Below are 20,894 nucleotides of genomic sequence, written 5' to 3'. Positions count from 1 at the left end.
AAGACACTGATGAAAGAAATTAAAGATAATACCAACAGATGGAGAGATATACCATGTTCTCGGATTGGAAGAATCAACATTGTGAAAATGACTATACTACCCAAAGCAATCTATAGATTCAATGCAATCCTTATCAAAATACCAATGGCATTTTTTACAGAACTAGAACAGAAAATCTTAAAATTTGTATGGAGACACAAAAAACCCTGAATAGCCAAAGCAGTCTTGAGGGAACAAAATGGAGCTGGAGGAATCAGACTCCCTGACTTCAAACTACACTACAAAGCTACAGTAATCAAGAGAATATGGTACTGGCACAAAAACAGACATATAGATCAATGGAACAGGATAGAAAGCCCAGAGATAAACTCACGCACCTATGGTCAACTAATCTATGACAAAGGAGGCAAGGATACACAATGGAGAAAAGACAGTCTCTTCAATAAGCGGTTCTGGGAAAACTGGACAGCTACATGTAAAAGAATGAAATTAGAACACTTCCTAACACCATACACAAAAATAAGCTCAAAATGGATTAAAGACCTAAATGTAAGACCAGGCACTATAAAACTCTTAGAGGAAAACATAGGAGGAACACTCTTTGACATAAATCACAGCAAGATATTTTTTGATCTATCTCCTAGAGTAATGGAAATAAAAACAAAAATAAACAAATGGGACCTAATGAAACTTCAAAGCTTTTGCACAGCAAAGGAAACCATCAACAAGACGAAAAGACAACCCTCAGAATGGGAGAAAATATTTGCCAATGAATCAATGGACAAAGGGTTAATCTCCAAAATATATAAACAGCTCATGCGGCTCAATAGTAAAAAAACAAACAACCTAATCCAAAAATGGGCAGAAGACCTAAATAGACATTTCTCCAAAGACGACATACAGATGGCCAAGAAACACATGAAAAGCTGCTCAACATCACTAATTATCAGAGAAATGAAAATCAAACCTACAATGAGGTACCACCTCACAGCACTTAGAATGGGCTTCATCAGAACATCTACAAGCAACAAATGCTGGAGAGCGTGTGGAGAAAAGGGAACCCTCTTGCACTATCGGTGGGAATGTAAGTTTGTACAGCCACTATGGAGAACAGTATGGTGGTTCCTTAAAAAACTAAAAATAGAATTACCATATGACCCAGCAATCCCACTACTGGGCCTATACCCAGAGAAAACCATAATTCAAAAAGACACATGCACCCCAATGTTCATTGCAGCACTGTTTACAATAGCCAGGTCATGGAAGTAACCTAAATGTCCACAGACAGACAAATGGATAAAGAAGATGTGGTACACATATACAATGGAATATTACTCAGCCATAAAAAGGAACTAAACTGGGTCATTTGTAGAGACGTGGATGCATCTAGAGACTGTCATACAGAGAGAAGTAAGTCAGAAAGAGAAAAACAAATATCGTATATTAACGCGTATATGTGGAACCTAGAAAATGGTACAGCTGAACCGGTTTGCAGAGCAGAAATTGAGATACAGAAGTAGAGAAAACACATATGGACACCAAGGGGGGAAAGCGGCGGGGGTGGGGGGGGTGGGGGGATGCATTGGGAGATTGGGATTGACATGTATACACTGATGTGCATAAAATGGATGACTAATAAGAACCTGCTGTATAAAAAAAAACTAAATTAAATTTTAAAAAAAGAAAGTATAGCCTCTGGGGTTCCTGTTCTGAAAGTTATTGGCTAATGGAAACAACTGTGTCAACATTAGTCTTGAAGCAATACCATGGCTGTAAGGTAATTTACAAGAAAGTGTATGTTCAAAGAGCAGGCACACCAGGTGTGCACGGGTTATCTCACAGGACGTTTATAAGCAGGCTCTGGAACCCAAGGTCAGCACCATGCTGGTTCCTAATCCTGTATTAGATTCTTACTGCTGCTCTAACAAATTATCACAAATGTACTGCTTAAAACAAAGATAGATATATTCTCCTACACTTCTGGAGGTCAGCAGTCTGACCTGGGACTCACTGGGCTAAAATCAAAGTGTTGAAAGGGCTGTGTCCTTCAAGAGCTTCTCGGGGGAGAATCCATTTCCTTGTGCGTTCCAGCTTCTGGAGGAATCCTGCGCTCCTAAGCTCACGGCCCCGCCGCCTTCAAGGCCAGCAATTGTATCATGCTGACCTCTGCTTCTTTCATCGCATCTCCTTCTCTGACTCTAAGTCTCCCGCCTCCCTCTTTCACTTATGGACCCCTGTGATTATATTGGGTCCATCGAGATAATCTACAATAGTCTTCCTATTTTAAAGTCATTTTAATAATGACCTTAATTCCCTTTGTTATCAACCAGGGTTTTTGGACTCCTTAGTCAGTAGAAATTGATCAGAGGCCAGACAAGAAATTCAGGCAAGGCTTTATTGGGACCCCTGCTATAGCAGGGGGCAGCAAGAAGTACCATGTTCCCTTGCTAGCTGGTTCCTTACGTGGGGGTGAAGGTAGGGATGTGTCCGGGGCTCGGGCCGGGGGGGTGGCTAGGTGGTCTGCCCACCCCTTCGGCGGTATTGGGCACAGGAGGCATGCGTATTACCCTGCTTTTGCTCCCAGCTCTTCAGAGGTGCCAGTTGAGCTTCTTTGGTCTTTTCGTCCAGAATTTGCCCCAACTGCACATTCATGAAGTTATTTTTAGACCCTTATAGTTTCTTTGTATTTTGTTGTTCAAGGAGACGTTTGTCCAGGTCCAAGCATTGCAGCACAGCACAAAGAGTCCCAGGTCCCAGCCTGTCTCACATTTACCATGTAACTTAGCATATTCACAGATTCCAGAGATTAGGATATGGACGTCTTGGAGGTGGGGGAATTATTCTCCTCCTTCATATGGCATACAAGGCTCTCTACCATGCAGACCAAAACTGTCTTTCTGGCTTCATCCCCCACCAAATGCTGTGTATTAGTGATATATGGCTGTATAACAAGTCACCCTAAAGCTTAATGGCTTAAAACAACAACACTTATTATCTCACAGTTTCTATGGGTGAGGAATCCAGGGACAGGTTACCTGGGTCCTCTAGCTCATGGTCTTTCATGAGGCTACAATCAAGATATCGGCTGGGGCTGCTTACATCTCAAAGCTCAACTGAGGAAGGATCTGCTTTCAAGCTCATTCTCGTGACCTTTGGCAGGATTCTTTCCTCCCTGGCTGTGGGATAGAAGCTGCTCTCTGTTCTTCGCTGCACCAGCCCCTCCATGAGGCAGCTTACAGCACGGCAGCTGCTTCCTCAGAGCAAAAAGCAAGAAGAGCGGGAGAGGCTGCAAACAAGACGGAGCCGGTCTACTGCAACCTCATCCCATCACTTTTGCTGTATTATATTTATTAGAGGCAAGGCCAGCCCACACGCTAGAGAAGGGGATTAATTACATAAGAGCATGAATGCCAGGAGGTGGGAACATGGGTCGATGTTAGAAGCTGTCTAGCACACCCCAATACGTATCCTGTGTTCTCACCTATGAAACCACCAAATTAGTCCAAGAAAGAAAAAAAATGCTTTTTTTTATCACCCATGCTATATATTTGTTCATTAATTCACTCGTTCAAAAAGTATTCATTTGATAATGCCACTTGCAGCAACATGGATGGACCTAGAGATTATCATACCAAATGAAGTCAGACAGAGAAAGACAAATATCATAAGATACTCACATGTGGAATCTAAAATATGATACAAATGAACTTATTTACAACACAGAAACAGACTCACAGACATAGAAAACAAACTATGGTTACCAAAGGGGAGAGGGGGTGGGGGAGGGATAAATTAGGATTTGGGGATTAGCAGATACAAACTACTATATATAAAACAGATAAACAACAAGGTCCTACTGTGTAGCGCAGGGAACTATATTCAATATCCTGTAGTAAACAAAATGGAAAAGAATCTGAAAAAGAATATATAACTGAATCACTCTGCTGTACACCAGAAACTAAAAAATGAAACGAAATAAATAAAATGAAATGAAAAAATAAATAAGTAATTTTTAAAGTATTCATTTCATTCCTACTGTGAGCTGGGTAGTGTCTCAAGTACCTGGGACAAAGCAGTGAACAAAACAGATTAAGCTCCTGCCCCTTTGGAGCAGACATGCTAGTGGGGAAGGAGACATACAGTAAGTGAACTACACGTAGAGTATGACAGAGGGTGAGGCGCTAGAGCAGGTAAGGGGCACGGTGGGTGTCAGGGGGGTGAGGCTGTCTCATATGTAATGGTCTGGAAGGCTTCTCTAAAAGCTGACCTTTGAGCAGAGACATGAAAGAAGTGAGGGAGCCACCATGAGAGTATTTGGAGTAAGGATTTCCCAGGCAGAGAGGACAGCAAGAGCAAAGGTGGCTGATGGGTTCAAGGAACAAGAAGTGCTGCTGGAACAGAGTGAACAAAGGAGAAAGTGGGTGGAGGTGAAGTCCAGAAGGAAACCAGATGCCAGATCTTACAGGGCCTGGAGGTCGTTAAAAGGAATTTGAATTTTTTTTTTTTTTGCTTTTTCATCATATGGTATATTTTTTCAATTTTTATCGGAGTATAAGTTGATTTACAATGTTGTGTTAGTCTAAGCTGGGAGTCACTGAGAATGGCCTCCTAAAAGGAGCTACTTAAAATGTGGTGGTTAGAAAAAAAAGTAGTCCCCTCCTTCATAATCTCATTATTTCCAGTTCTCTGTGTGAGGGGGAGATATACTTTGCTTTAGTATACAGCTACAATTCTAAAAACATTTTTTAATATATACATATTACTTAATATAGTTCATTGAGCTCACGTTTTGCAATTACTTACTTTCAAAGATAATATCTGAAAGCCCAGGGTGTTTGAAACTGCTTTCATCCCCAGATAAGGAAAGAGAAATCAAACAAAACCATTTATGGCCCATTGCTTTCCCAACATCAAACAACTTCAAAGAGCCTAGGCTGGAACCCAGGTCATGTCAATTTAATTCATTGCATAAAGCCAGACCTCACCTGGCTGATGCTCACCTGAGAGCCAAGAGGGCTTATTGTAAAGCAAGTGCCTCAGACTGTGAGCTGGTGCCTTAGGAATCCCCCAAACCTCAATGAAGTGGTTGCCGATAAACAGCCAAGAGGCGGTCTGGGCGTGCAAAGGCTTAGGAGAAGGTCTCTGTTACATTCGCACATTAGCCAGCCTGCCAGGATTTTAGTAAAGGACACTTGGTCATCGCTGCCTTCACCGCATATTAAGCCCTGAGTGTCTCCTATGACTGTGCGGCCTACATGTGACCTTCAGGCACCTTGGAGGCTCTATAGTAGGTAAACTTAGATAAGCAAATGGAAATTAGTTTTATCTTGGAGAGTGCAGTCAGCATAAGTGTTAGGAGTGTCTGGAGGATGGGGGAGGAGAGCAGACTGTTCTACAAAGAGAAGCATATATAAGAAAGAGTAGAGAAATACTCTACTTGCAAACACTGGAACTTGTGAACGGGAGATGTGGACAGGAGACAGTGGGATGACCCGGGTCACCCTCCAACTCCTGACCCTTCTCTGGGCTATGACTGGGACCAGCACCCAGACCCGAAGCTCATGCTGTGAGTAGAGCATTTTTTCCAAGGTCAGGGAAGCAGTTACCCTGGGGATAGGCAGAAACCTCAGACACTGAAGTCTGCTCATGAGACAGTGCCTGAAAACAGTGGTCACTCTAGGAGTTCCAAAGCGGGTGAGTCAGGGTGTGAGTGTGTGTGGTTCATCTTTCCTGACTTAACAGCATAAGTTCTTTGAGAGGCAAGTCTATGCATTTTACTTTAAGAGAAATTGAAATATCATTGCAGGAATGATGGTTGATGATACAGAGAAAGATCTTCAGTGGCTGTTCTGACCAGGTACCACTATTAGTGAGAATGTTGGGTACTTGCTGAGGATAGGTCATATCCCAAATCTTTCATATTTTTCATGTAAGAGGGAGAAAAAAATGGATGCAAGGAAATCAGTGACTTCTAGGAACATGCTAGAAATAGCATGAAATGTCTGTGAGCCATAGTGCTCGATGTTACTAAGTGAAAAATCACTTTCTTAAAGGTAAGGGTTATTTGGGAAGATGTAGGGACTAACTGGCCTCCAAAGAAAAAGCCCAGTGTTTTCTCCATTGCTCTTTAATAATCACCCCAAAGGGAGCATCCCTGAGGATACCAAGGCTACTCCTGTCTTCTCCTAAGAGACACAGGAAACATGTTTCTGAGAAGAGGGAACGAGGATGAGGGGTTTGGTAAACGCCTTTGTCCCTTGCAGCTGTTCCCTTAGCAGAGCAGCCCTTGGTTAATGGCATCCAAGTGCTCATGGAGAGCTCCGTGGTCCACTCTGCCTTCCCAAACCCCAGCATCCTGATTGCCATGAACCTGGCCGGAGCCTACAACTTGGAGGCCCAGAAGAACCTGACTTTCAAGCTCATGGACAGTGACACAGCTGGTGAGAAGCCAGGGCCCCTCTGCCTGCTCCCTGAATCTCCATCCCCAGGGCCCACCTCCATGTCCCCCCACCCCAGTGCTACCTGTGATGGTACCTGAATCACCCAAACACCTTTCCCTGCATACCTGGAAGGACTCGTGTGTGAAGTCAGGGCATTCACACAGGAGGGCAGCAAAGCAGAAAGAGCTCTAGATTAAATGTAAAAGAGCAGATTTCCAGGTCTGGCTCTGCCACTTACTAATTCTGTGACCTTGGACTAGTCACAGATCCCCATCAACCACACGGTCGTCATTTGCAAAACGCAAATAATTCTAATAACAATAACACTAATAGCAATAACAACAAAATAATAAAGTCTCTGTCCTGCCTGCCTCACAGGAGCTGCCTTGAGGTTCAAATTAGATAAACTTGAGTAAAGTTAAAATTATCTTGTAACTATACATTCTTTTTATATATGAATTTGTATGGGTATTCTTGCTGCTTTTCTAAACAGATACCAGAAATTCCTGATGGGGTTGTCAAGTCACATAGAGGCCACTAGATTAATGGCCTATTTAATGTTTTTCCATACTTCTTCAATGTTTTTCCATACTTCTTTCCTTGAGAAAGATCAAAAAACTAATCACGTTATTTAAAAAATCGAAATGATCTGGAAAGAAGCAGAGAGCTCGGCCTGGCCCCTGGTGCTCTCCCCTGAGAACGCCTTTGTTTAACTATATTGTTCTCTCTTCTACAGACCTTACCATTGGTCAGCTTGCCCTCACCATTATGGCCCTCACCTCCTCCTGCCACGACCCTGGGAACAAAGTATCGATTCTACAGAGACAAATGGAGAACTGGGCGCCTTCCAGTAAGACCTCATCAGAAGGGAGGGGGAAGTGAGGCAAATGGCCTTTCCTGAGAATTTTAAATCTATAAAGAAAAAGGAAGGGAGAGTGGAAGTTTAGGCAAGAGACACAAAGTACCTCTGATGATCCCACAAGTGAGATCTCCACTTCCAATCCAATGAACCAGAAAAGACCACTATCCCAGGGAAACAGTTCTATGCCATCATTGAAGACAGCAGCATCCCTCTTATTCTGTTCTCATGCCAGATGACAGTCTTATTCTGAGACACATGGAAGTTATCTCTTGCCATATGGTATCTTTCCTTTTGGACAGGTTTTCTAGCAATGTCTCTTTAAAAGGTTTGGCTTTTCCTTTTTCACAAATATCTTCTTTACGGTGAATGTTAGTCTTATGAAGGCCCTCTATCCCTTTCCAAGGCCTCAATACCGATGCTTTATCCTTCTATGGGCCCAGTCTGGCGATCTTGGCGCTGTGCCAGAAAAACCCGGCGACGACCCTACCCATAGCAGCCCGCTTTGCCAAGAGCCTGCTGGCCAATTCCTCTCCCTTCAACGTGGGTGAGTAGGTTACCACTTTCACACAGTGCCCTGAGCTGGGAACATCAAGGTCACTGAAGGGTAGAGCTGGAGGGAAAGTGGGAGGGGGGGAGCTTTCCATGGAAGAGGAGCTGAGGACCATGAAAATGTCTGTAGATGAGAGATACTTGGCAAATATTTGTTGGACATGTGAATTAAGGTATAAATGAAAGAGAGAAAATAAAACAGAAACCAGGACAATCCTTGCCATGTCTGACAGTTACAGACAAATCAGAATCTCCATTGAGAACAATAAATACGTCATCCAAGTCAGGAGTTGCTCCCAGACAAGTGATTAAATTATTAAATCAGTGTCTGGACTCAGTCCCACCCTGAACCTCCTCTTTAGTCGCTGCTGATGCTTCCACACTCTATTCTTCTCGATGCTTCTCCTTACTACATCCAAATATTCTCTTTTTTTTTTTTTTGGCTGTGTTGGGTCTTTGTTGCTGTTTGAGGGCTTTCTCTAGTTGTGGTGAGTGGGGTTGGAGCATGGGCTCTAGGTGCATGGACTTTGGTAGTTGCAGCACGCGGGCTTCAGTAGTTGTGGCTCGCGGGCTCTAGAGCGCAGGCTCAGTAGCGGTGGCGCGCGGGCTTCGTTGCTCCGCGGCACGTGGGATCTTCCCGGACCAGGGCTTGAACCCATGTTCCCTGCGTTGGCAGGCGGATTCTTAACCACTGCGCCACCAGGGAAGTCCCCAAATATTCTCTTTATACTAAACAGCTACCCTCTGAACACTAAACCCATAATGCTCCCCTTCGAGGATGCACTGGGACCATCTTATTCCTTCATCCTGCGAGCACGTGGCTGCTTGTGAATGGAAGCTCTCTCCTCTACCACACCGTGTCCTTCTTCTGCACATAACGATCCCTTCTCTGTATGATGCCCTCTGTGCGGGCCACTGTTATGTCCCTCATTGGCGGTCATCTTTCTCCTCTACCACTGTCTAAGCAAAAGGATTATCTCAGGTTCTCACCCCTTATACGTGCCGCAGCAGCGACCTCTCTCTTTTCAGGCTTTATCAGACCAGCACACTGGTAGGTATTTTACTCAAGTACCCTCCCCACGGGTCAAACACACACTGGCCTCTGTTTCCCATCTGGGACCTCATGCATTGCTGAGGCCTCTCTGCCAGTTCAGGAAATTGGGGCTTCCTTGCCAACATTTTCATCCTTAATGAGGTGATGAAATTTTGGGTGGAGATTAGGGTGGGGAGGGAAAGATCGATGAAAAAAAATGCCATCTGGCAAGTCTTTGATTTCTTCTGGTCTCGTCATGTCAGAGTTTTTGCCCATTCAGTTCACACATAATAAGAATGAAATAATGAAAAAAGCCCTTGTGCTGGGTACTATGGGAGATGAAAATCCCCGCCCTCCCCTCATCTGAGAACTCACAGGGCACAGTTAACAGCAGACGGTGCTGAGACTGCAAAACAGGTACAAACAACAAATGCTAAAGCAATCCAGAAGAGAGACTACACTTGTTGTAGTGTAGTCTCTCTTCTGGATTGACAGAGAGGACTTCAGTGAGAGGTGGTGATGGCTGGACCTTCATCAACTGCTGACATCTTGAAAGATAAACATTGGGACAAGAGAAGCGGGATTGAAAATGTTGCTAGTCGACTTTCATTCAAAGCATGAGCTGTGGAGTCATACACATCTGCATTCAGGTGTGTGGCCTTGGGCAGTTACCTAACCTCTCTGAGCCTCCATGTCCTCATCCCCTCAATGGGGATAATTATAGGTCCTAGTTCACAGATTGTCCTGAAGGGTAAAGGAGATAATGAACCTGAACACAATAAGCACACAGCTGTTAGCTGTTCATATTGTGGTGGTCGTGGTTGTCTTATCCCATGCTGTGATTCTCAGATACAGGGGCAGTGGTGACCTTGGCTCTGACCTGTATGTACAACAAGATCCCCATAGGTTCAGAGGAAGGTTACAGAGCCCTGTTCAGCCAGGTACTAAAGAACACGGTGGAGAATATCAGCAAGAGGATCCTAGACGATGGCATCATCGGAAACATCTACAGCACTGGCCTTGCCGTGCAGGTAAGTGCGTCATTGATGCCCTTCGCTGGGTCCATGTCCCTGAGCCTGGATTGTAGGACCAAGAGACCAGGCTTCTGGTAGTATCTCTGTGGAGGACCAGCTACTGTGACTACAGGTAGATTCCTTACGGCACCTGTGCCTCAGTTTCTCTACTGGTGAAATACAGGTACGTGTTAATTCATCCCTACCTCACGGGTAAAGTATAAAATCAAATATGCATGAACTCTTTTCCCTTCCATGGAAATAAATAAATAAATAGATCCAAGAAATGTATTGGTTTATTATGAATAATGATCAGTTTGTTCATAATAATTATAGACAATTGAAAGTTCGGTGTATTAGAAAATAACGATATTCAAGGAGGTCCTCAAAAAATATTGAATCTTCTGATTCCATGCTGCCAATCAAGTGTTCTTCTATCAGATCTTTACCTTGATCCAAGAAAAGGTGGGATTGTATTCAAAATGATTAATGAAAATAATCTAAAACTGCCTGGACATCTAATCTTTGTCAAGGTCTTTTACTATCTCAGCCTCAGTTCAACCTCACAAAGATCCCTAATATATGTCAGCGCCAGATGTGTCTGGTCATCAAATCTATACTCAGTCCTATGCTTCTCTAGTATAGAGTCTCAGGCTTGGACTCTATAAGATGTTGTTTGACATAGCTCCAAATACAACCACACACACACACACACACACACCTCCCCTTCCGTTGATTAGGGCAACACTTTCCACCGGAAAACACACCAATAATCGTGGGGAGAGAGAACCAACTAGAATCAAAAATTAAAGGGTCATCTGTGGCCAAATCCTGTAGTCCAAACTAAGAAATTTATGCTCCAGAGTCTCAAAATGCCCCATGGGATTAATAGAAAAACGACATCATGACCTTCCCAACTTGGAAATCCCAAGAAACAGAGAATCATAATATCATGCTTAGTGAATTAAATCAAGCAAAGAAAGATAAATGCTGCATGATATCACCTATATACAAACTTGTGGTTACCGAAGGGGAGAGGGAAGGCGGGAGGGACAAATTAGGGGTATGGGACTAACAGGTACAAACTACTATGTATAAAATAGATAAGCAACAAGGATATACTGTATAGCACAGAGAATTATAGCCAGTATCTTGTAATAATCTATAACGGGGTATAATCTGCAAAAATACTGAATCACTACACCATATGCCTGAAACTAAAATAATATTGTAAATCAACTATACATCACTAAAAAATAAAGAAACAGAACCATGGAGTTACACTGCCCACCCTAAACCTAATTTAGCTCTGAACTAGTGCAGGGGGTTGGAGACTGGTCTGATATTCTATACATTAAAAATTAGTGATGTAATGTACAGCGTGGTGACTATTGTTAATAATACTGTATTATATATTTGAAAGTTACTAAGAGAGTAAATCTTAAAAGTTCTCATCACAATATAAAAAATGTGAAACTATGTGTGGTGATGAATGTTAACTAGACTTACTGTGATCATTTGACAATATATAGAAATATCAAATCATTTGTTACTACACCTGAAACAAATATAATGTTATCTGTCAATTACATCTCAATTTTTAAAGTATTTTTTAAAATTAAGATAAAAAAATGAGCAAGAGGCATAAATAGACTAGAAATTAGTTCACGTTAAACATAAGAGTAAATACAAAGTCCCCACTCCAATGTGCCATAGGACCAACTGATGAAAATAAAGTCAGTTTCTACATCATGTCGTGGTCAATAAAATTTTGTCAGAGAGCAAAACACTGTTTGTTTTTATGGCCGAATCATACAAAAGCTTTCCCAGGCCTCAGGTCTAGAAAGCTTTGTGGGGGAACAAAGGAAGTCTTGAAGAAATCTAAGGCAAGTTTTATTCATGACTCACTTAAAATAACCTTGCTCACCTTAGAGCCAGACGGAGAAGTGTTTGCTTTTGCTAATTTGGTTTGTGAATTCTATTTGGGATTTTAGCACCTGCAGGGTACACCGTGAAAAGCTGTACCTGGGAATTAAAGTTTTTCCTTTGAAAAAGGCAGGACCTCACCCATATCCAGATAGCAAAGGCCACGTGGATTACTTGTCAGTTAGGTTACATAACCTCTCCCTACCCGCCTTATGCCAGAGTTTACGCAGGCAGTCCGAGGTCTGAAATCACCAGATATCTACTATATAAACTTTTTCTAATCTAAAATGTTCTGGTGTCAAAAACAAAGGGTTTCTAAGGCTGTAACAACTTGGGTTTGCCTCCCAGATTGGCCACAATATTGGCCAATATTGGGCAAATATTGAATTTCCTGGAATTTCGTTTTCCCCATGATAGCAAAGGTATAAAAAAAGTCACAGGCACAATGTGGCATTTAATAATTATTTGTGAGCTCTCCCAGTGGAAGAGACGTGATATTTAGCTTCCTTTGCAGCCTTCACTCACCCTCTGCCAGCTGTCAGTGCCCTTCAAGTGACCTAGGCCACCCACATTGTTTCCCAGAGGCATTTCCTCTTCTTTCTTCCATAAATATTCCAACGCTTTCAAGGTTCCTCTGACAAGAACCTAACTTGGGGACATAAACTTCTTCATGCGAAGTTATTATTGACGTCTAACTGGCTAATGCACTACTCCTTTCTAAAGAGTTGGTGCTGTGATGTTTTATCCCAAGGGGATACATCTCACTTAGTGGGATTTGGGATATGAATATGGCAAGTGGACAAGATACAGATACGATTGCTGGGAAAGCCTGACTGATGCCCTTTAACCAAACTGCCCTGTAAAGGGGCCACTGGGAAGAGCCATTGTCATGGTTACGGAGGTTAACAGAGCCTGTCAAAACTGCCTAGTTGCTCACAGTACTGCCTCTAGCTCACAGCCATTTCTGGTTCCCCTCCCTTCACCCATTTCCCATTCAAAGCTTCAAGTGAATGGGTCATCAGCATCCCCAGACCATTAACACGCTCTGGGGTTGCTAATGAGTGGATGAGTCCGCACAACGGTAAAGGCAGAGAGGTGCTAAGGACAGCTTCCGCAACACACCATTACAAAATGCTTCACAGCATCCCATCTGAACCTCCAATGACTGCCCCAAAGGTAGGCAGGAGCTATGATTTCTATTTTACCCGTGAGACAGAAAACTCAGCAAAGTAGAGTGACTTGCTTGGTGTATTCATCAAGACTCATTTTGCAAACAACAGAAACCCAAATAATTTTTGCTTAAGAAAAAAAAATGGAGATTTACTATTTCACAGAAACTGGGGGATCCAGGGCTCGATTAGGTGATTTCAGGATTAATCAGAATAAAGGGCTCAAATCACATCAGGGATCACTGTTTCATCATCTCTCAGCCATGGTTTTTCTCACTCTCTCCTGCTGTATGGCTTCTTCAGAGTGGCTGAGAAAGATGGTCACCAGCACCTCCATGATTACTAACCCCAGCAAGGGGGAAGAAATGTTTCTCTCTCCCAATGTCTGTGTATCATGGAAGGACTCTGATTCGTGCATGTGTCCATCAATCACTGTCACCAAGAGGATAGTACTCTACGATTACCCAGCCCACGAGTCCACCCTTGTGCCCAGGATCGTGGAGCCTCTAGCTGACAGTACTGACATGATCAAAGAATGTGGGAAGAGTCCACCAAAGGGTGTGTAGAACAACAAAAAACAAGAGAAGTTTACTACCGTTAGATGGCCAGGTTGTCCTACAATAAAGCTTCCCCAGGAGCTTGCTTTGCCAGCTCTCATCCTCCTTCTACATGCAAGAACTGTTAGTAAATACTGCAGCCCTAATAGCACTCCCTGAAACTGAGAGTAGCTCAGATATTTATTGTGTGACTGCTACGTGACAGACATTGAACTAAGCAGTGGGGACACAGCCGTGAATAAGACAGATGTTGTCCTGAACCTCGTGCAGCTTCGGTTTTGGACTCTGGTTGATCACAAAGATTAGTGATCAAGTCTGTCCCTTATAAGGTTAATAAAGGCCAACTCTCAGCTATACCTAATCTGTCTCTCTCTCTCTCTACCCACCCTCCCACCCCCACCCCGGCCCCAGGCTCTCTCCGTGACACCTGAACCACCTAAGAAGGAGTGGAACTGCCAGCAGACCATGGATTCTGTATTGGATGAGATTAAGGAGGGGAAATTTCACAACCCCATGTCCATTGCCCAAATCCTCCCTTCCCTAAAAGGCAAGACATACCTAGATGTGCCCCACGTGTCTTGCAGCCCTGGTAAGAACTCTTTAACATCTGTCTCTCCCTATAAAGTGGCAACTTATGCCAGGAATGATACGTGGACCAATTTTAAGTGGCATAAGGTCTTGTTATATACATGACTGCCACGTAGGCAGGGCCAGTTCCCAAGAGTTGTGTGTTAGCACACAGCCATGCTGTCCTGTCCTCAGAATTCTGCTCCCACATCCACTCCATTCAACACACATTTACTGAGCACCTACTATAGGTAAATCATTTTGTTGGATGCTTGTGGAGAGAGAAGATCCATGGTCCTAACAGTCAGGTAACATATGACGTCATTCATTCATTTGACAAATGCACCAAACACCAGGCAATATCTTATCATATGTGCTCTTTACAGAGTCAGGAGATGGTATGTAGACAAAAACTACAATATTTGGAAGAATGAACTAAGTATTAAACAGAAATAGAAGCCATATACAGTGCAAAAGCAAAGAAAGTATATGACCAATCATTGAGTTTGGGAACCTTAGGAGAAGAACAGAGTTGACGTTTCAGCCAAGACTTGGAGATATAAAAATGTGCTCACAGCACACCAAAGGGATGGGGTGGAAATCTGGCACGTTACCTTCTTATTTGAAATATCTTTATTTTATCCATTTACAAATATAATACAGAGATACTTAAAATTCAAACATGGCAGAAATATACATCTAGAAAGTAGAGTCCTGCAAAAAAATTTATCACCCCAGTGTCTTTGGTATAGATTCCTCCAACTCTTCTTTCTAATCAAATACTAACATAAAGTATGATTCATCTTATGTTGCGTGGACTTCCTGAGATAAGCAGAGATTAGTAAGCTCCTTGTCTATCTCAGTACAGAACCTATAGAGACCACAATTAAGCAACCTGACCACAATCATACCAAACATAGCCACATTCACTAACTCCTTAGGCTGTTTCCCAAAGATTTCCCAACTTGAACAAGGTGGCCATGGAGTCCTTCCTAGGATTCTGCACTAGGTGCCCAGGTATTTTGTTAAATGGTCTGAAACTTACTACCTTTGCTTCTAGATTCTTCGGGTTAACAAAAAACCCCAAGAGAACAGTGAGCACCATGTAAAATACATGACTTAGGGCTCACAACCCTCCCTTCAGTTGACAAATCCTTTTAACAAAATAAACGTTCGTTATTAAGCTAGCTGTCAGTTCTTCAGCTACGATCAGTTCTCTAGGATGGAAATGAGAGCTTCATAGGTCATACCAGTTCTTCAGAACAATCCACAAAGGACACAAAACCACTGTCATCTCTTGAAATGTGTTCTGGGATAAGCTGCCAATAACAGAGATTTTGTACCTATACTACAAACCCCATAATCTTTAACAAATTTGGCCTCTTTGCTCTTCCCAGGTCATGAGGTGCAACCAACTCTACCCAGCCATCCTAGCCGTGTTCCCACCTCAGCATCCAATATCACCGTCAAATACACCATAAATAACCAGCTGAGGGGTGTGGAGCTTCTCTTCAATGAGACCATCAATGTTAGTGTAAAAGGAGGATCAGTGCTACTTGTTGTCCTAGAGGAAGCACAGCGCAAAAACCCCACATTCAAGTGAGTGTTACAAGTGACATTCACCATTCCTCCCAAGCCCAACCTGAATTCCCATTCTCTCTCTTCTTCCTTCATTTTCTTGCTTTTTTCCCTTCTGATCATGTAACAGATCTTTATTTAACAGCCCCCTGAGGAGCCTGCGATCTAGTAACTAGGCAAGGCTCTCATAAAAATTAAATCTTTCAAGTCAATAGAAGATGAAGTTTTTAAAACAGGAATTCAAAGGAGAGAGAGCACAGTGTGGATTAGAAGAGTCAAGGAAGGCTGGTGGCTTTGGACCACATTCAAAGAATAGGTACCATACAGGAAGATATGGAAGGATGGTATTCTAGGAAGAGGGGGATGGTGAGGACAAAGCATTCGAGACAGGACTGAGCAAGGAATTTAGGGTCAATGAGTAGACCAGCTTGACTAGACAAGAGAAAACAGGACTGAATTAAATGAATGATGTCTGGAAGGATACACTGGGTGATATTGTAGAAAGCCTGAAATACCAGGCTAAGGAATTCGGACTTCATGTTGCAGAGAAGCATTGAAAGTTTTTGAGTAAGAAAAGTCATGTTGTAAAATGTTCATTGGTTTGGGGAATGAGTGACAAGGAGGAAAGCTAGGGCGTGACTACAGAAATGAAGCTGTAAACCGATGAGGACTTCATCTAGGAGAAATGTACTCGTACCAAGGAAGATGCCCCAGGGCTCATGAGTGACTGCATGTGGGGGTCAAGAGCAAGACGCTTCAAAACTATTGGTAGGAGTGTCAGGAAGAAAGAATGTCCTTCAGAGAAAAACCTAATTCCTTTAGATGATTAATTGTTGGCATTCAAAACAGAAACATTAGGAAGCTTTTGGAGGTATAAAGGAAGTCCTAGAAAAAGAGGAGGTCAGGACAAGAAAAAGAGATTGGGTAGTCATCTGATAGAGCTGATGGCTGAAGTTAGGGACAGTGTAGTAGGTGGCAGATACAATGCTTCCAATAAACCATGAGACAGATATAATTATTCCCATTTTACAGACAGAACCACGTAGGCCCAAAATGGTTAAGTAATATTCTGAAGATCACATAACATGCAAACTATAGGAATTGAGATCTGAACCCAGATTTGACTGACTCTTATGTTCTTTCTACTACCCAGTTGGGAAAGGGAAAAATATAGAAATAAATCACAAAGGAGAACATTAAACTTTGGGGAATGTTTATGGTTTGCAAAACGAGGGAACAGTAGAGAAATATGGAGAAGCCTAAGCTATGGGAGGAGGAGGGGGAAGATGCCAGGTCATGGAAAGGAAAAGAGGAGATACTTTCAAAGGAAAGATGGCCCAATCCAAATTCTGCAGAGAGCTGTCCAGGAGAAAGACTGACAAAGGCCAAGGAATAGACGAGTGACGTGGGATCTATTCTCCAGGGTTAGGATAAGTACACGTGTCTGCTGCCCACAGACCAGCTCCATCACTTCCCTAACTTCTGTAGAACAGGTCAAGATAAAGATCGCATTTCGAGAATACTTAATTTTCCAACAACCTGCTGAATGTACTTTACTTCTTCTCTAAGCTTAGCTTTAATTTTACCTGATTTAACTTTTCCTAACTATAAATGTAATAAATACACATAGGAGAAATTTTGAGGGGGGGAAGCATAAAGAAGAAAACAAAACATGTATGTCTATCTATCATATAATCACTGTTGATATTTTTTATAATTTTATAGGTATTTTCTCCATGCATATTACAAATAGTTGTGATCCATAATTAACGAGATAGATATTTCTGATACGATGTGTATCCCACATTTTCACTTAATATTATTGCATAAGCATTTTCCCATTTCACTGAAAAATACTGAAAAATATGATTTTCATAACTGCAAAAGAGTCAATCTTGGATATTCATTCCATCTCTCACCTAATTTTTTTGCCCATTGTTGGACATTTACATTTTAAAAATCTGCTTATTGATAGGTTTTTTAAAAATCTGTTCATTTTATTTTTATTTATTTCCAAGTGAAGTAATTTTATGTTCATTAGTCATTTGCATTTTCTCTTTGAAACATGATGTTTTTCTGATCTTTAAAGCATTTAGAAGGTCTCTGTCCCTTCATCTTAACTTCTTATTGCCTGACTTAAAGTGAGGTATTAATCGTATATGATTTTATTCTTCCAGATTTGAAACCATAATGACATCCTGGGGACTCATGGTCTCTTCTATTAACAATATCGCTGAAAATGCTAATCACAAGACGTATTGGCAGTTCCTGAGCGGCAAAACACCTTTAAATGAAGGTGAGAGAAGAAAAGGAACGTGGGCATTTTCTCCATCGTTTGAAGGCTAATTCTTTCATTTCCATATTTAATTTAATCGATAAATAATTGTGAGATTCTATGTATATACAATAATTGTACATATAGCTGTTACCTACGTATGTACATACGCAGATATATTACGAATATATATACAGTGTTGATAGATAGATAGATGGATAGTTAGAACAGATGGGTAGCTCTCTAAAATAGCTTTTGAAAATATCAAGAATCCTAACTCCACCCCGAGCCAGTGGGAAAATATCCAGTGAACAAGAAAAGTGGATTGACCAAATGTAGTAAGAGCTAAAGAAGGAAAAAGCAGATGTGAGAAAGATTTTTTTTTTTTTAAGTGTGTGATCTAAGAAGATGGCCAATTTGGGGTTAAAAAATTAAACACGTATATGTAAAGCAAAAGAACAGTGAATTCACAGCCAGTGGGAAATAAATGAGAGGGATAAGATAACATCTGTTAATGTAGTAATGCTATCTTATTTCATACATCAACTCTGTAGGCATTAGTGACTCTTTTTACAACAACAAAAAAACTAAGTCTCACAAACAAAAAAGGGACTTGCCCAAGGCATACATGTAGCATGTGATAGAGCAGATAATCAAGACCACAGCTTCACTCAAAATCCATTCTTCGCCTTCTTTTGTTGTAGTGTTGTTAAAAATCGCCAGAAAGAAGAATGTTTGTGTGGGGAAAGTGGGAAGAATAAAACTCAGACTTCAGCAAAACCTTAACAATCTTTAAAATGTTTGCACAAATACTAAAACATCCTGCAACTTAAAAAGAGTACTGGTCTATGGTTTTGTCGAAGGATGATGTTACCTAGTTAATCTGATGTTCATTGTCACCCTTCTTTGTCAAGATGCTTCATTATCCAAGATTACAATGAGAGAGACGTTTTTTCTAGAGCCTACCATGGATTTGACAAAAAAATCTGGCCAGGCAGAATTTGTGGAATTGCAGCGCAGCATTTAAGAAAGATCTTAGAGTCACATAAACCTTGGTTAGAATCCCTTTCTCTCTTTCTAGGTCTCTCTCTTTCCCCCCCCCCCCCCCCCACACCATCCAGCTTGCAGGATCTTAGTTCCCTGACCAGGGATCAAACCTGGGCCCAGCAGTAAAAGCTCTGAGTCCTAACCACTGCACCACCAGGGAATTCCTGAAGCCCCTTATTTTCTAGCTACACCAGGCAAATAATGAATCTTCTCTGAGGCACAGTGCCCACAGCTATAATATGGAAAGAGCAGTAACCATTTCTTAGGTTATTGTGAGGATTAGAAATAATGTGTTTGAAATGAGTAAATTCAGTGCCTTTTGCATGGTATTTGTTCAAACATGCTAATCACTATCGTTATTAATTCTCTTACCACCTTCATCTCAAGAATTGCCCTGGGAACTTAGATCAGTCTAATTCTCATGTCTGCCAGTTACTTTTCTTCTCTGGGGAAAAGCAAGTCCTCTGAGATCCAAAAAGATCTGGGCCTGGAATTGTCATGCTTTCTGATGCCTCGCTACTTCAGAGTGAATCATCGATTATGTCATCATCTGTGCTTCCTGCCCAGAAAGACGAGAATTCTCAACCCACCGCCCTTCCTCACTTCTTACAAAATCTTCTAAAAGGAACATGAGTTCCCGCCTTGAATGCTCTAAATTTGGCTTACATAAGCCCTTTTAATAGTAATTACTTTCTTGCATACTTATTATGTGTCAGATACTGTATGAGGCATTTGGCAATCATTATTTCTAATCCTGAAAATAATTCTTCAGCATAAATACTAGTAGTACAATAGTGTATATGAGGGAAGGAGGCTGGCACAATCTAAGGGGCTTGGCCAAAGACGTGCTCCACATGGCAACTGAGACCCTGGAAACAAGGACCCCTGAATCTCAGTTCCATGCTCCCTTCACACTAACCAACTCTATGGCCATTTTGTCTCTCTAACCAATTTAATGGGCTGGTCCTGTGGGAGGGTGGCGTGGTTATGGGCACCGTGGGCACCTCGTGTTGTTCTCTGCTTGTTTCCAGGAGTTGCTGACTACATACCCTTCAACTGCGAGCACATCACAGCCAACTTCACACAGTACTAAGGAGGAGAAGGACTGAGCTTCTATCAAACGTCCCCAGAGGACGGCTGGAATTTTTTTTTCACCTCATTTCAAATCTGTGCCAAAAAGTCGGTATTTACAATGCTACCATATTCCTGGTTAAAACATGGAAACCACAATGTAAAATAAATGATGCAAACTTCACTGGAGTTTCAACATCTGTGACCCATGAAAGCAAAAGTCCGGCTTCTCAAGACAATGACCCCCAGTCATCATTTAAACCTAGGGTGAGGGGGAAACGGGGGCGTCTGGCTGATATTCTGGAAGGTCATTCTGACCTTTTTGATTAATTAACCAACACACTCTTTTATTCTATAAAGGAAATGATGTATCTTTAAAATTTCTATTTTTATTTCTTATACCAAGTACTCCTTTTCAAATCACCTAGTGTAAACATATATCTGTACACACACATTCATCCATACATAAAGTGACCAAAATTATTTCATATGAAGCTTCCCAGATGGTTCAGAACTAGGTAAATCATGTTATCGATATATCACAGACTTCCATTTCCAATATTTGTTCTGCGTAAATCACATTTCAAATATATTTTATATAATTTATCTATGTATTTAATATATTAATATGAACATAATGTGTTTGATATTAATATAAAATTAACATATGTCTTATATATTAAATGTAGATATATAACTGTGTCCCATAAATAATACATATAATATTTTAGATATAATATATAGATCTATAATCTCACCTTGTCCTACATAGGTATATAAATACTGAAGGTACAGATCTTTGGGAGA

The 20,894-nt window shown here is 41.6% G+C and overlaps 1 protein-coding gene across 1 annotated transcript; it reads left to right on the top strand.

The window, feature by feature from the left end:
- The first annotated feature begins 5,448 nt into the window (after positions 1-5,448).
- Positions 5,449-20,270, top strand: CBLIF (cobalamin binding intrinsic factor). The gene is made up of 9 exons (XM_032640516.1): positions 5,449-5,566; positions 6,264-6,440; positions 7,177-7,290; positions 7,706-7,846; positions 9,734-9,915; positions 13,961-14,138; positions 15,514-15,715; positions 17,872-17,990; positions 20,048-20,270. The coding sequence occupies exons 1-9, from the start codon at positions 5,467-5,469 to the stop codon at positions 20,107-20,109; spliced, it is 1,275 nt and encodes a 424-aa protein (XP_032496407.1). The 5' UTR covers positions 5,449-5,466; the 3' UTR covers positions 20,110-20,270.
- The last annotated feature ends 624 nt before the right edge of the window (positions 20,271-20,894 follow it).

This window comes from Phocoena sinus, chromosome 8 (assembly GCF_008692025.1).
Source record: "Phocoena sinus isolate mPhoSin1 chromosome 8, mPhoSin1.pri, whole genome shotgun sequence".
Classification (NCBI taxonomy): Eukaryota; Metazoa; Chordata; class Mammalia; order Artiodactyla; family Phocoenidae; genus Phocoena; species Phocoena sinus.
The sequence above is the reverse complement of the archived record's forward strand: the minus strand, read 5'-3'. Positions and strand labels throughout refer to the sequence as shown.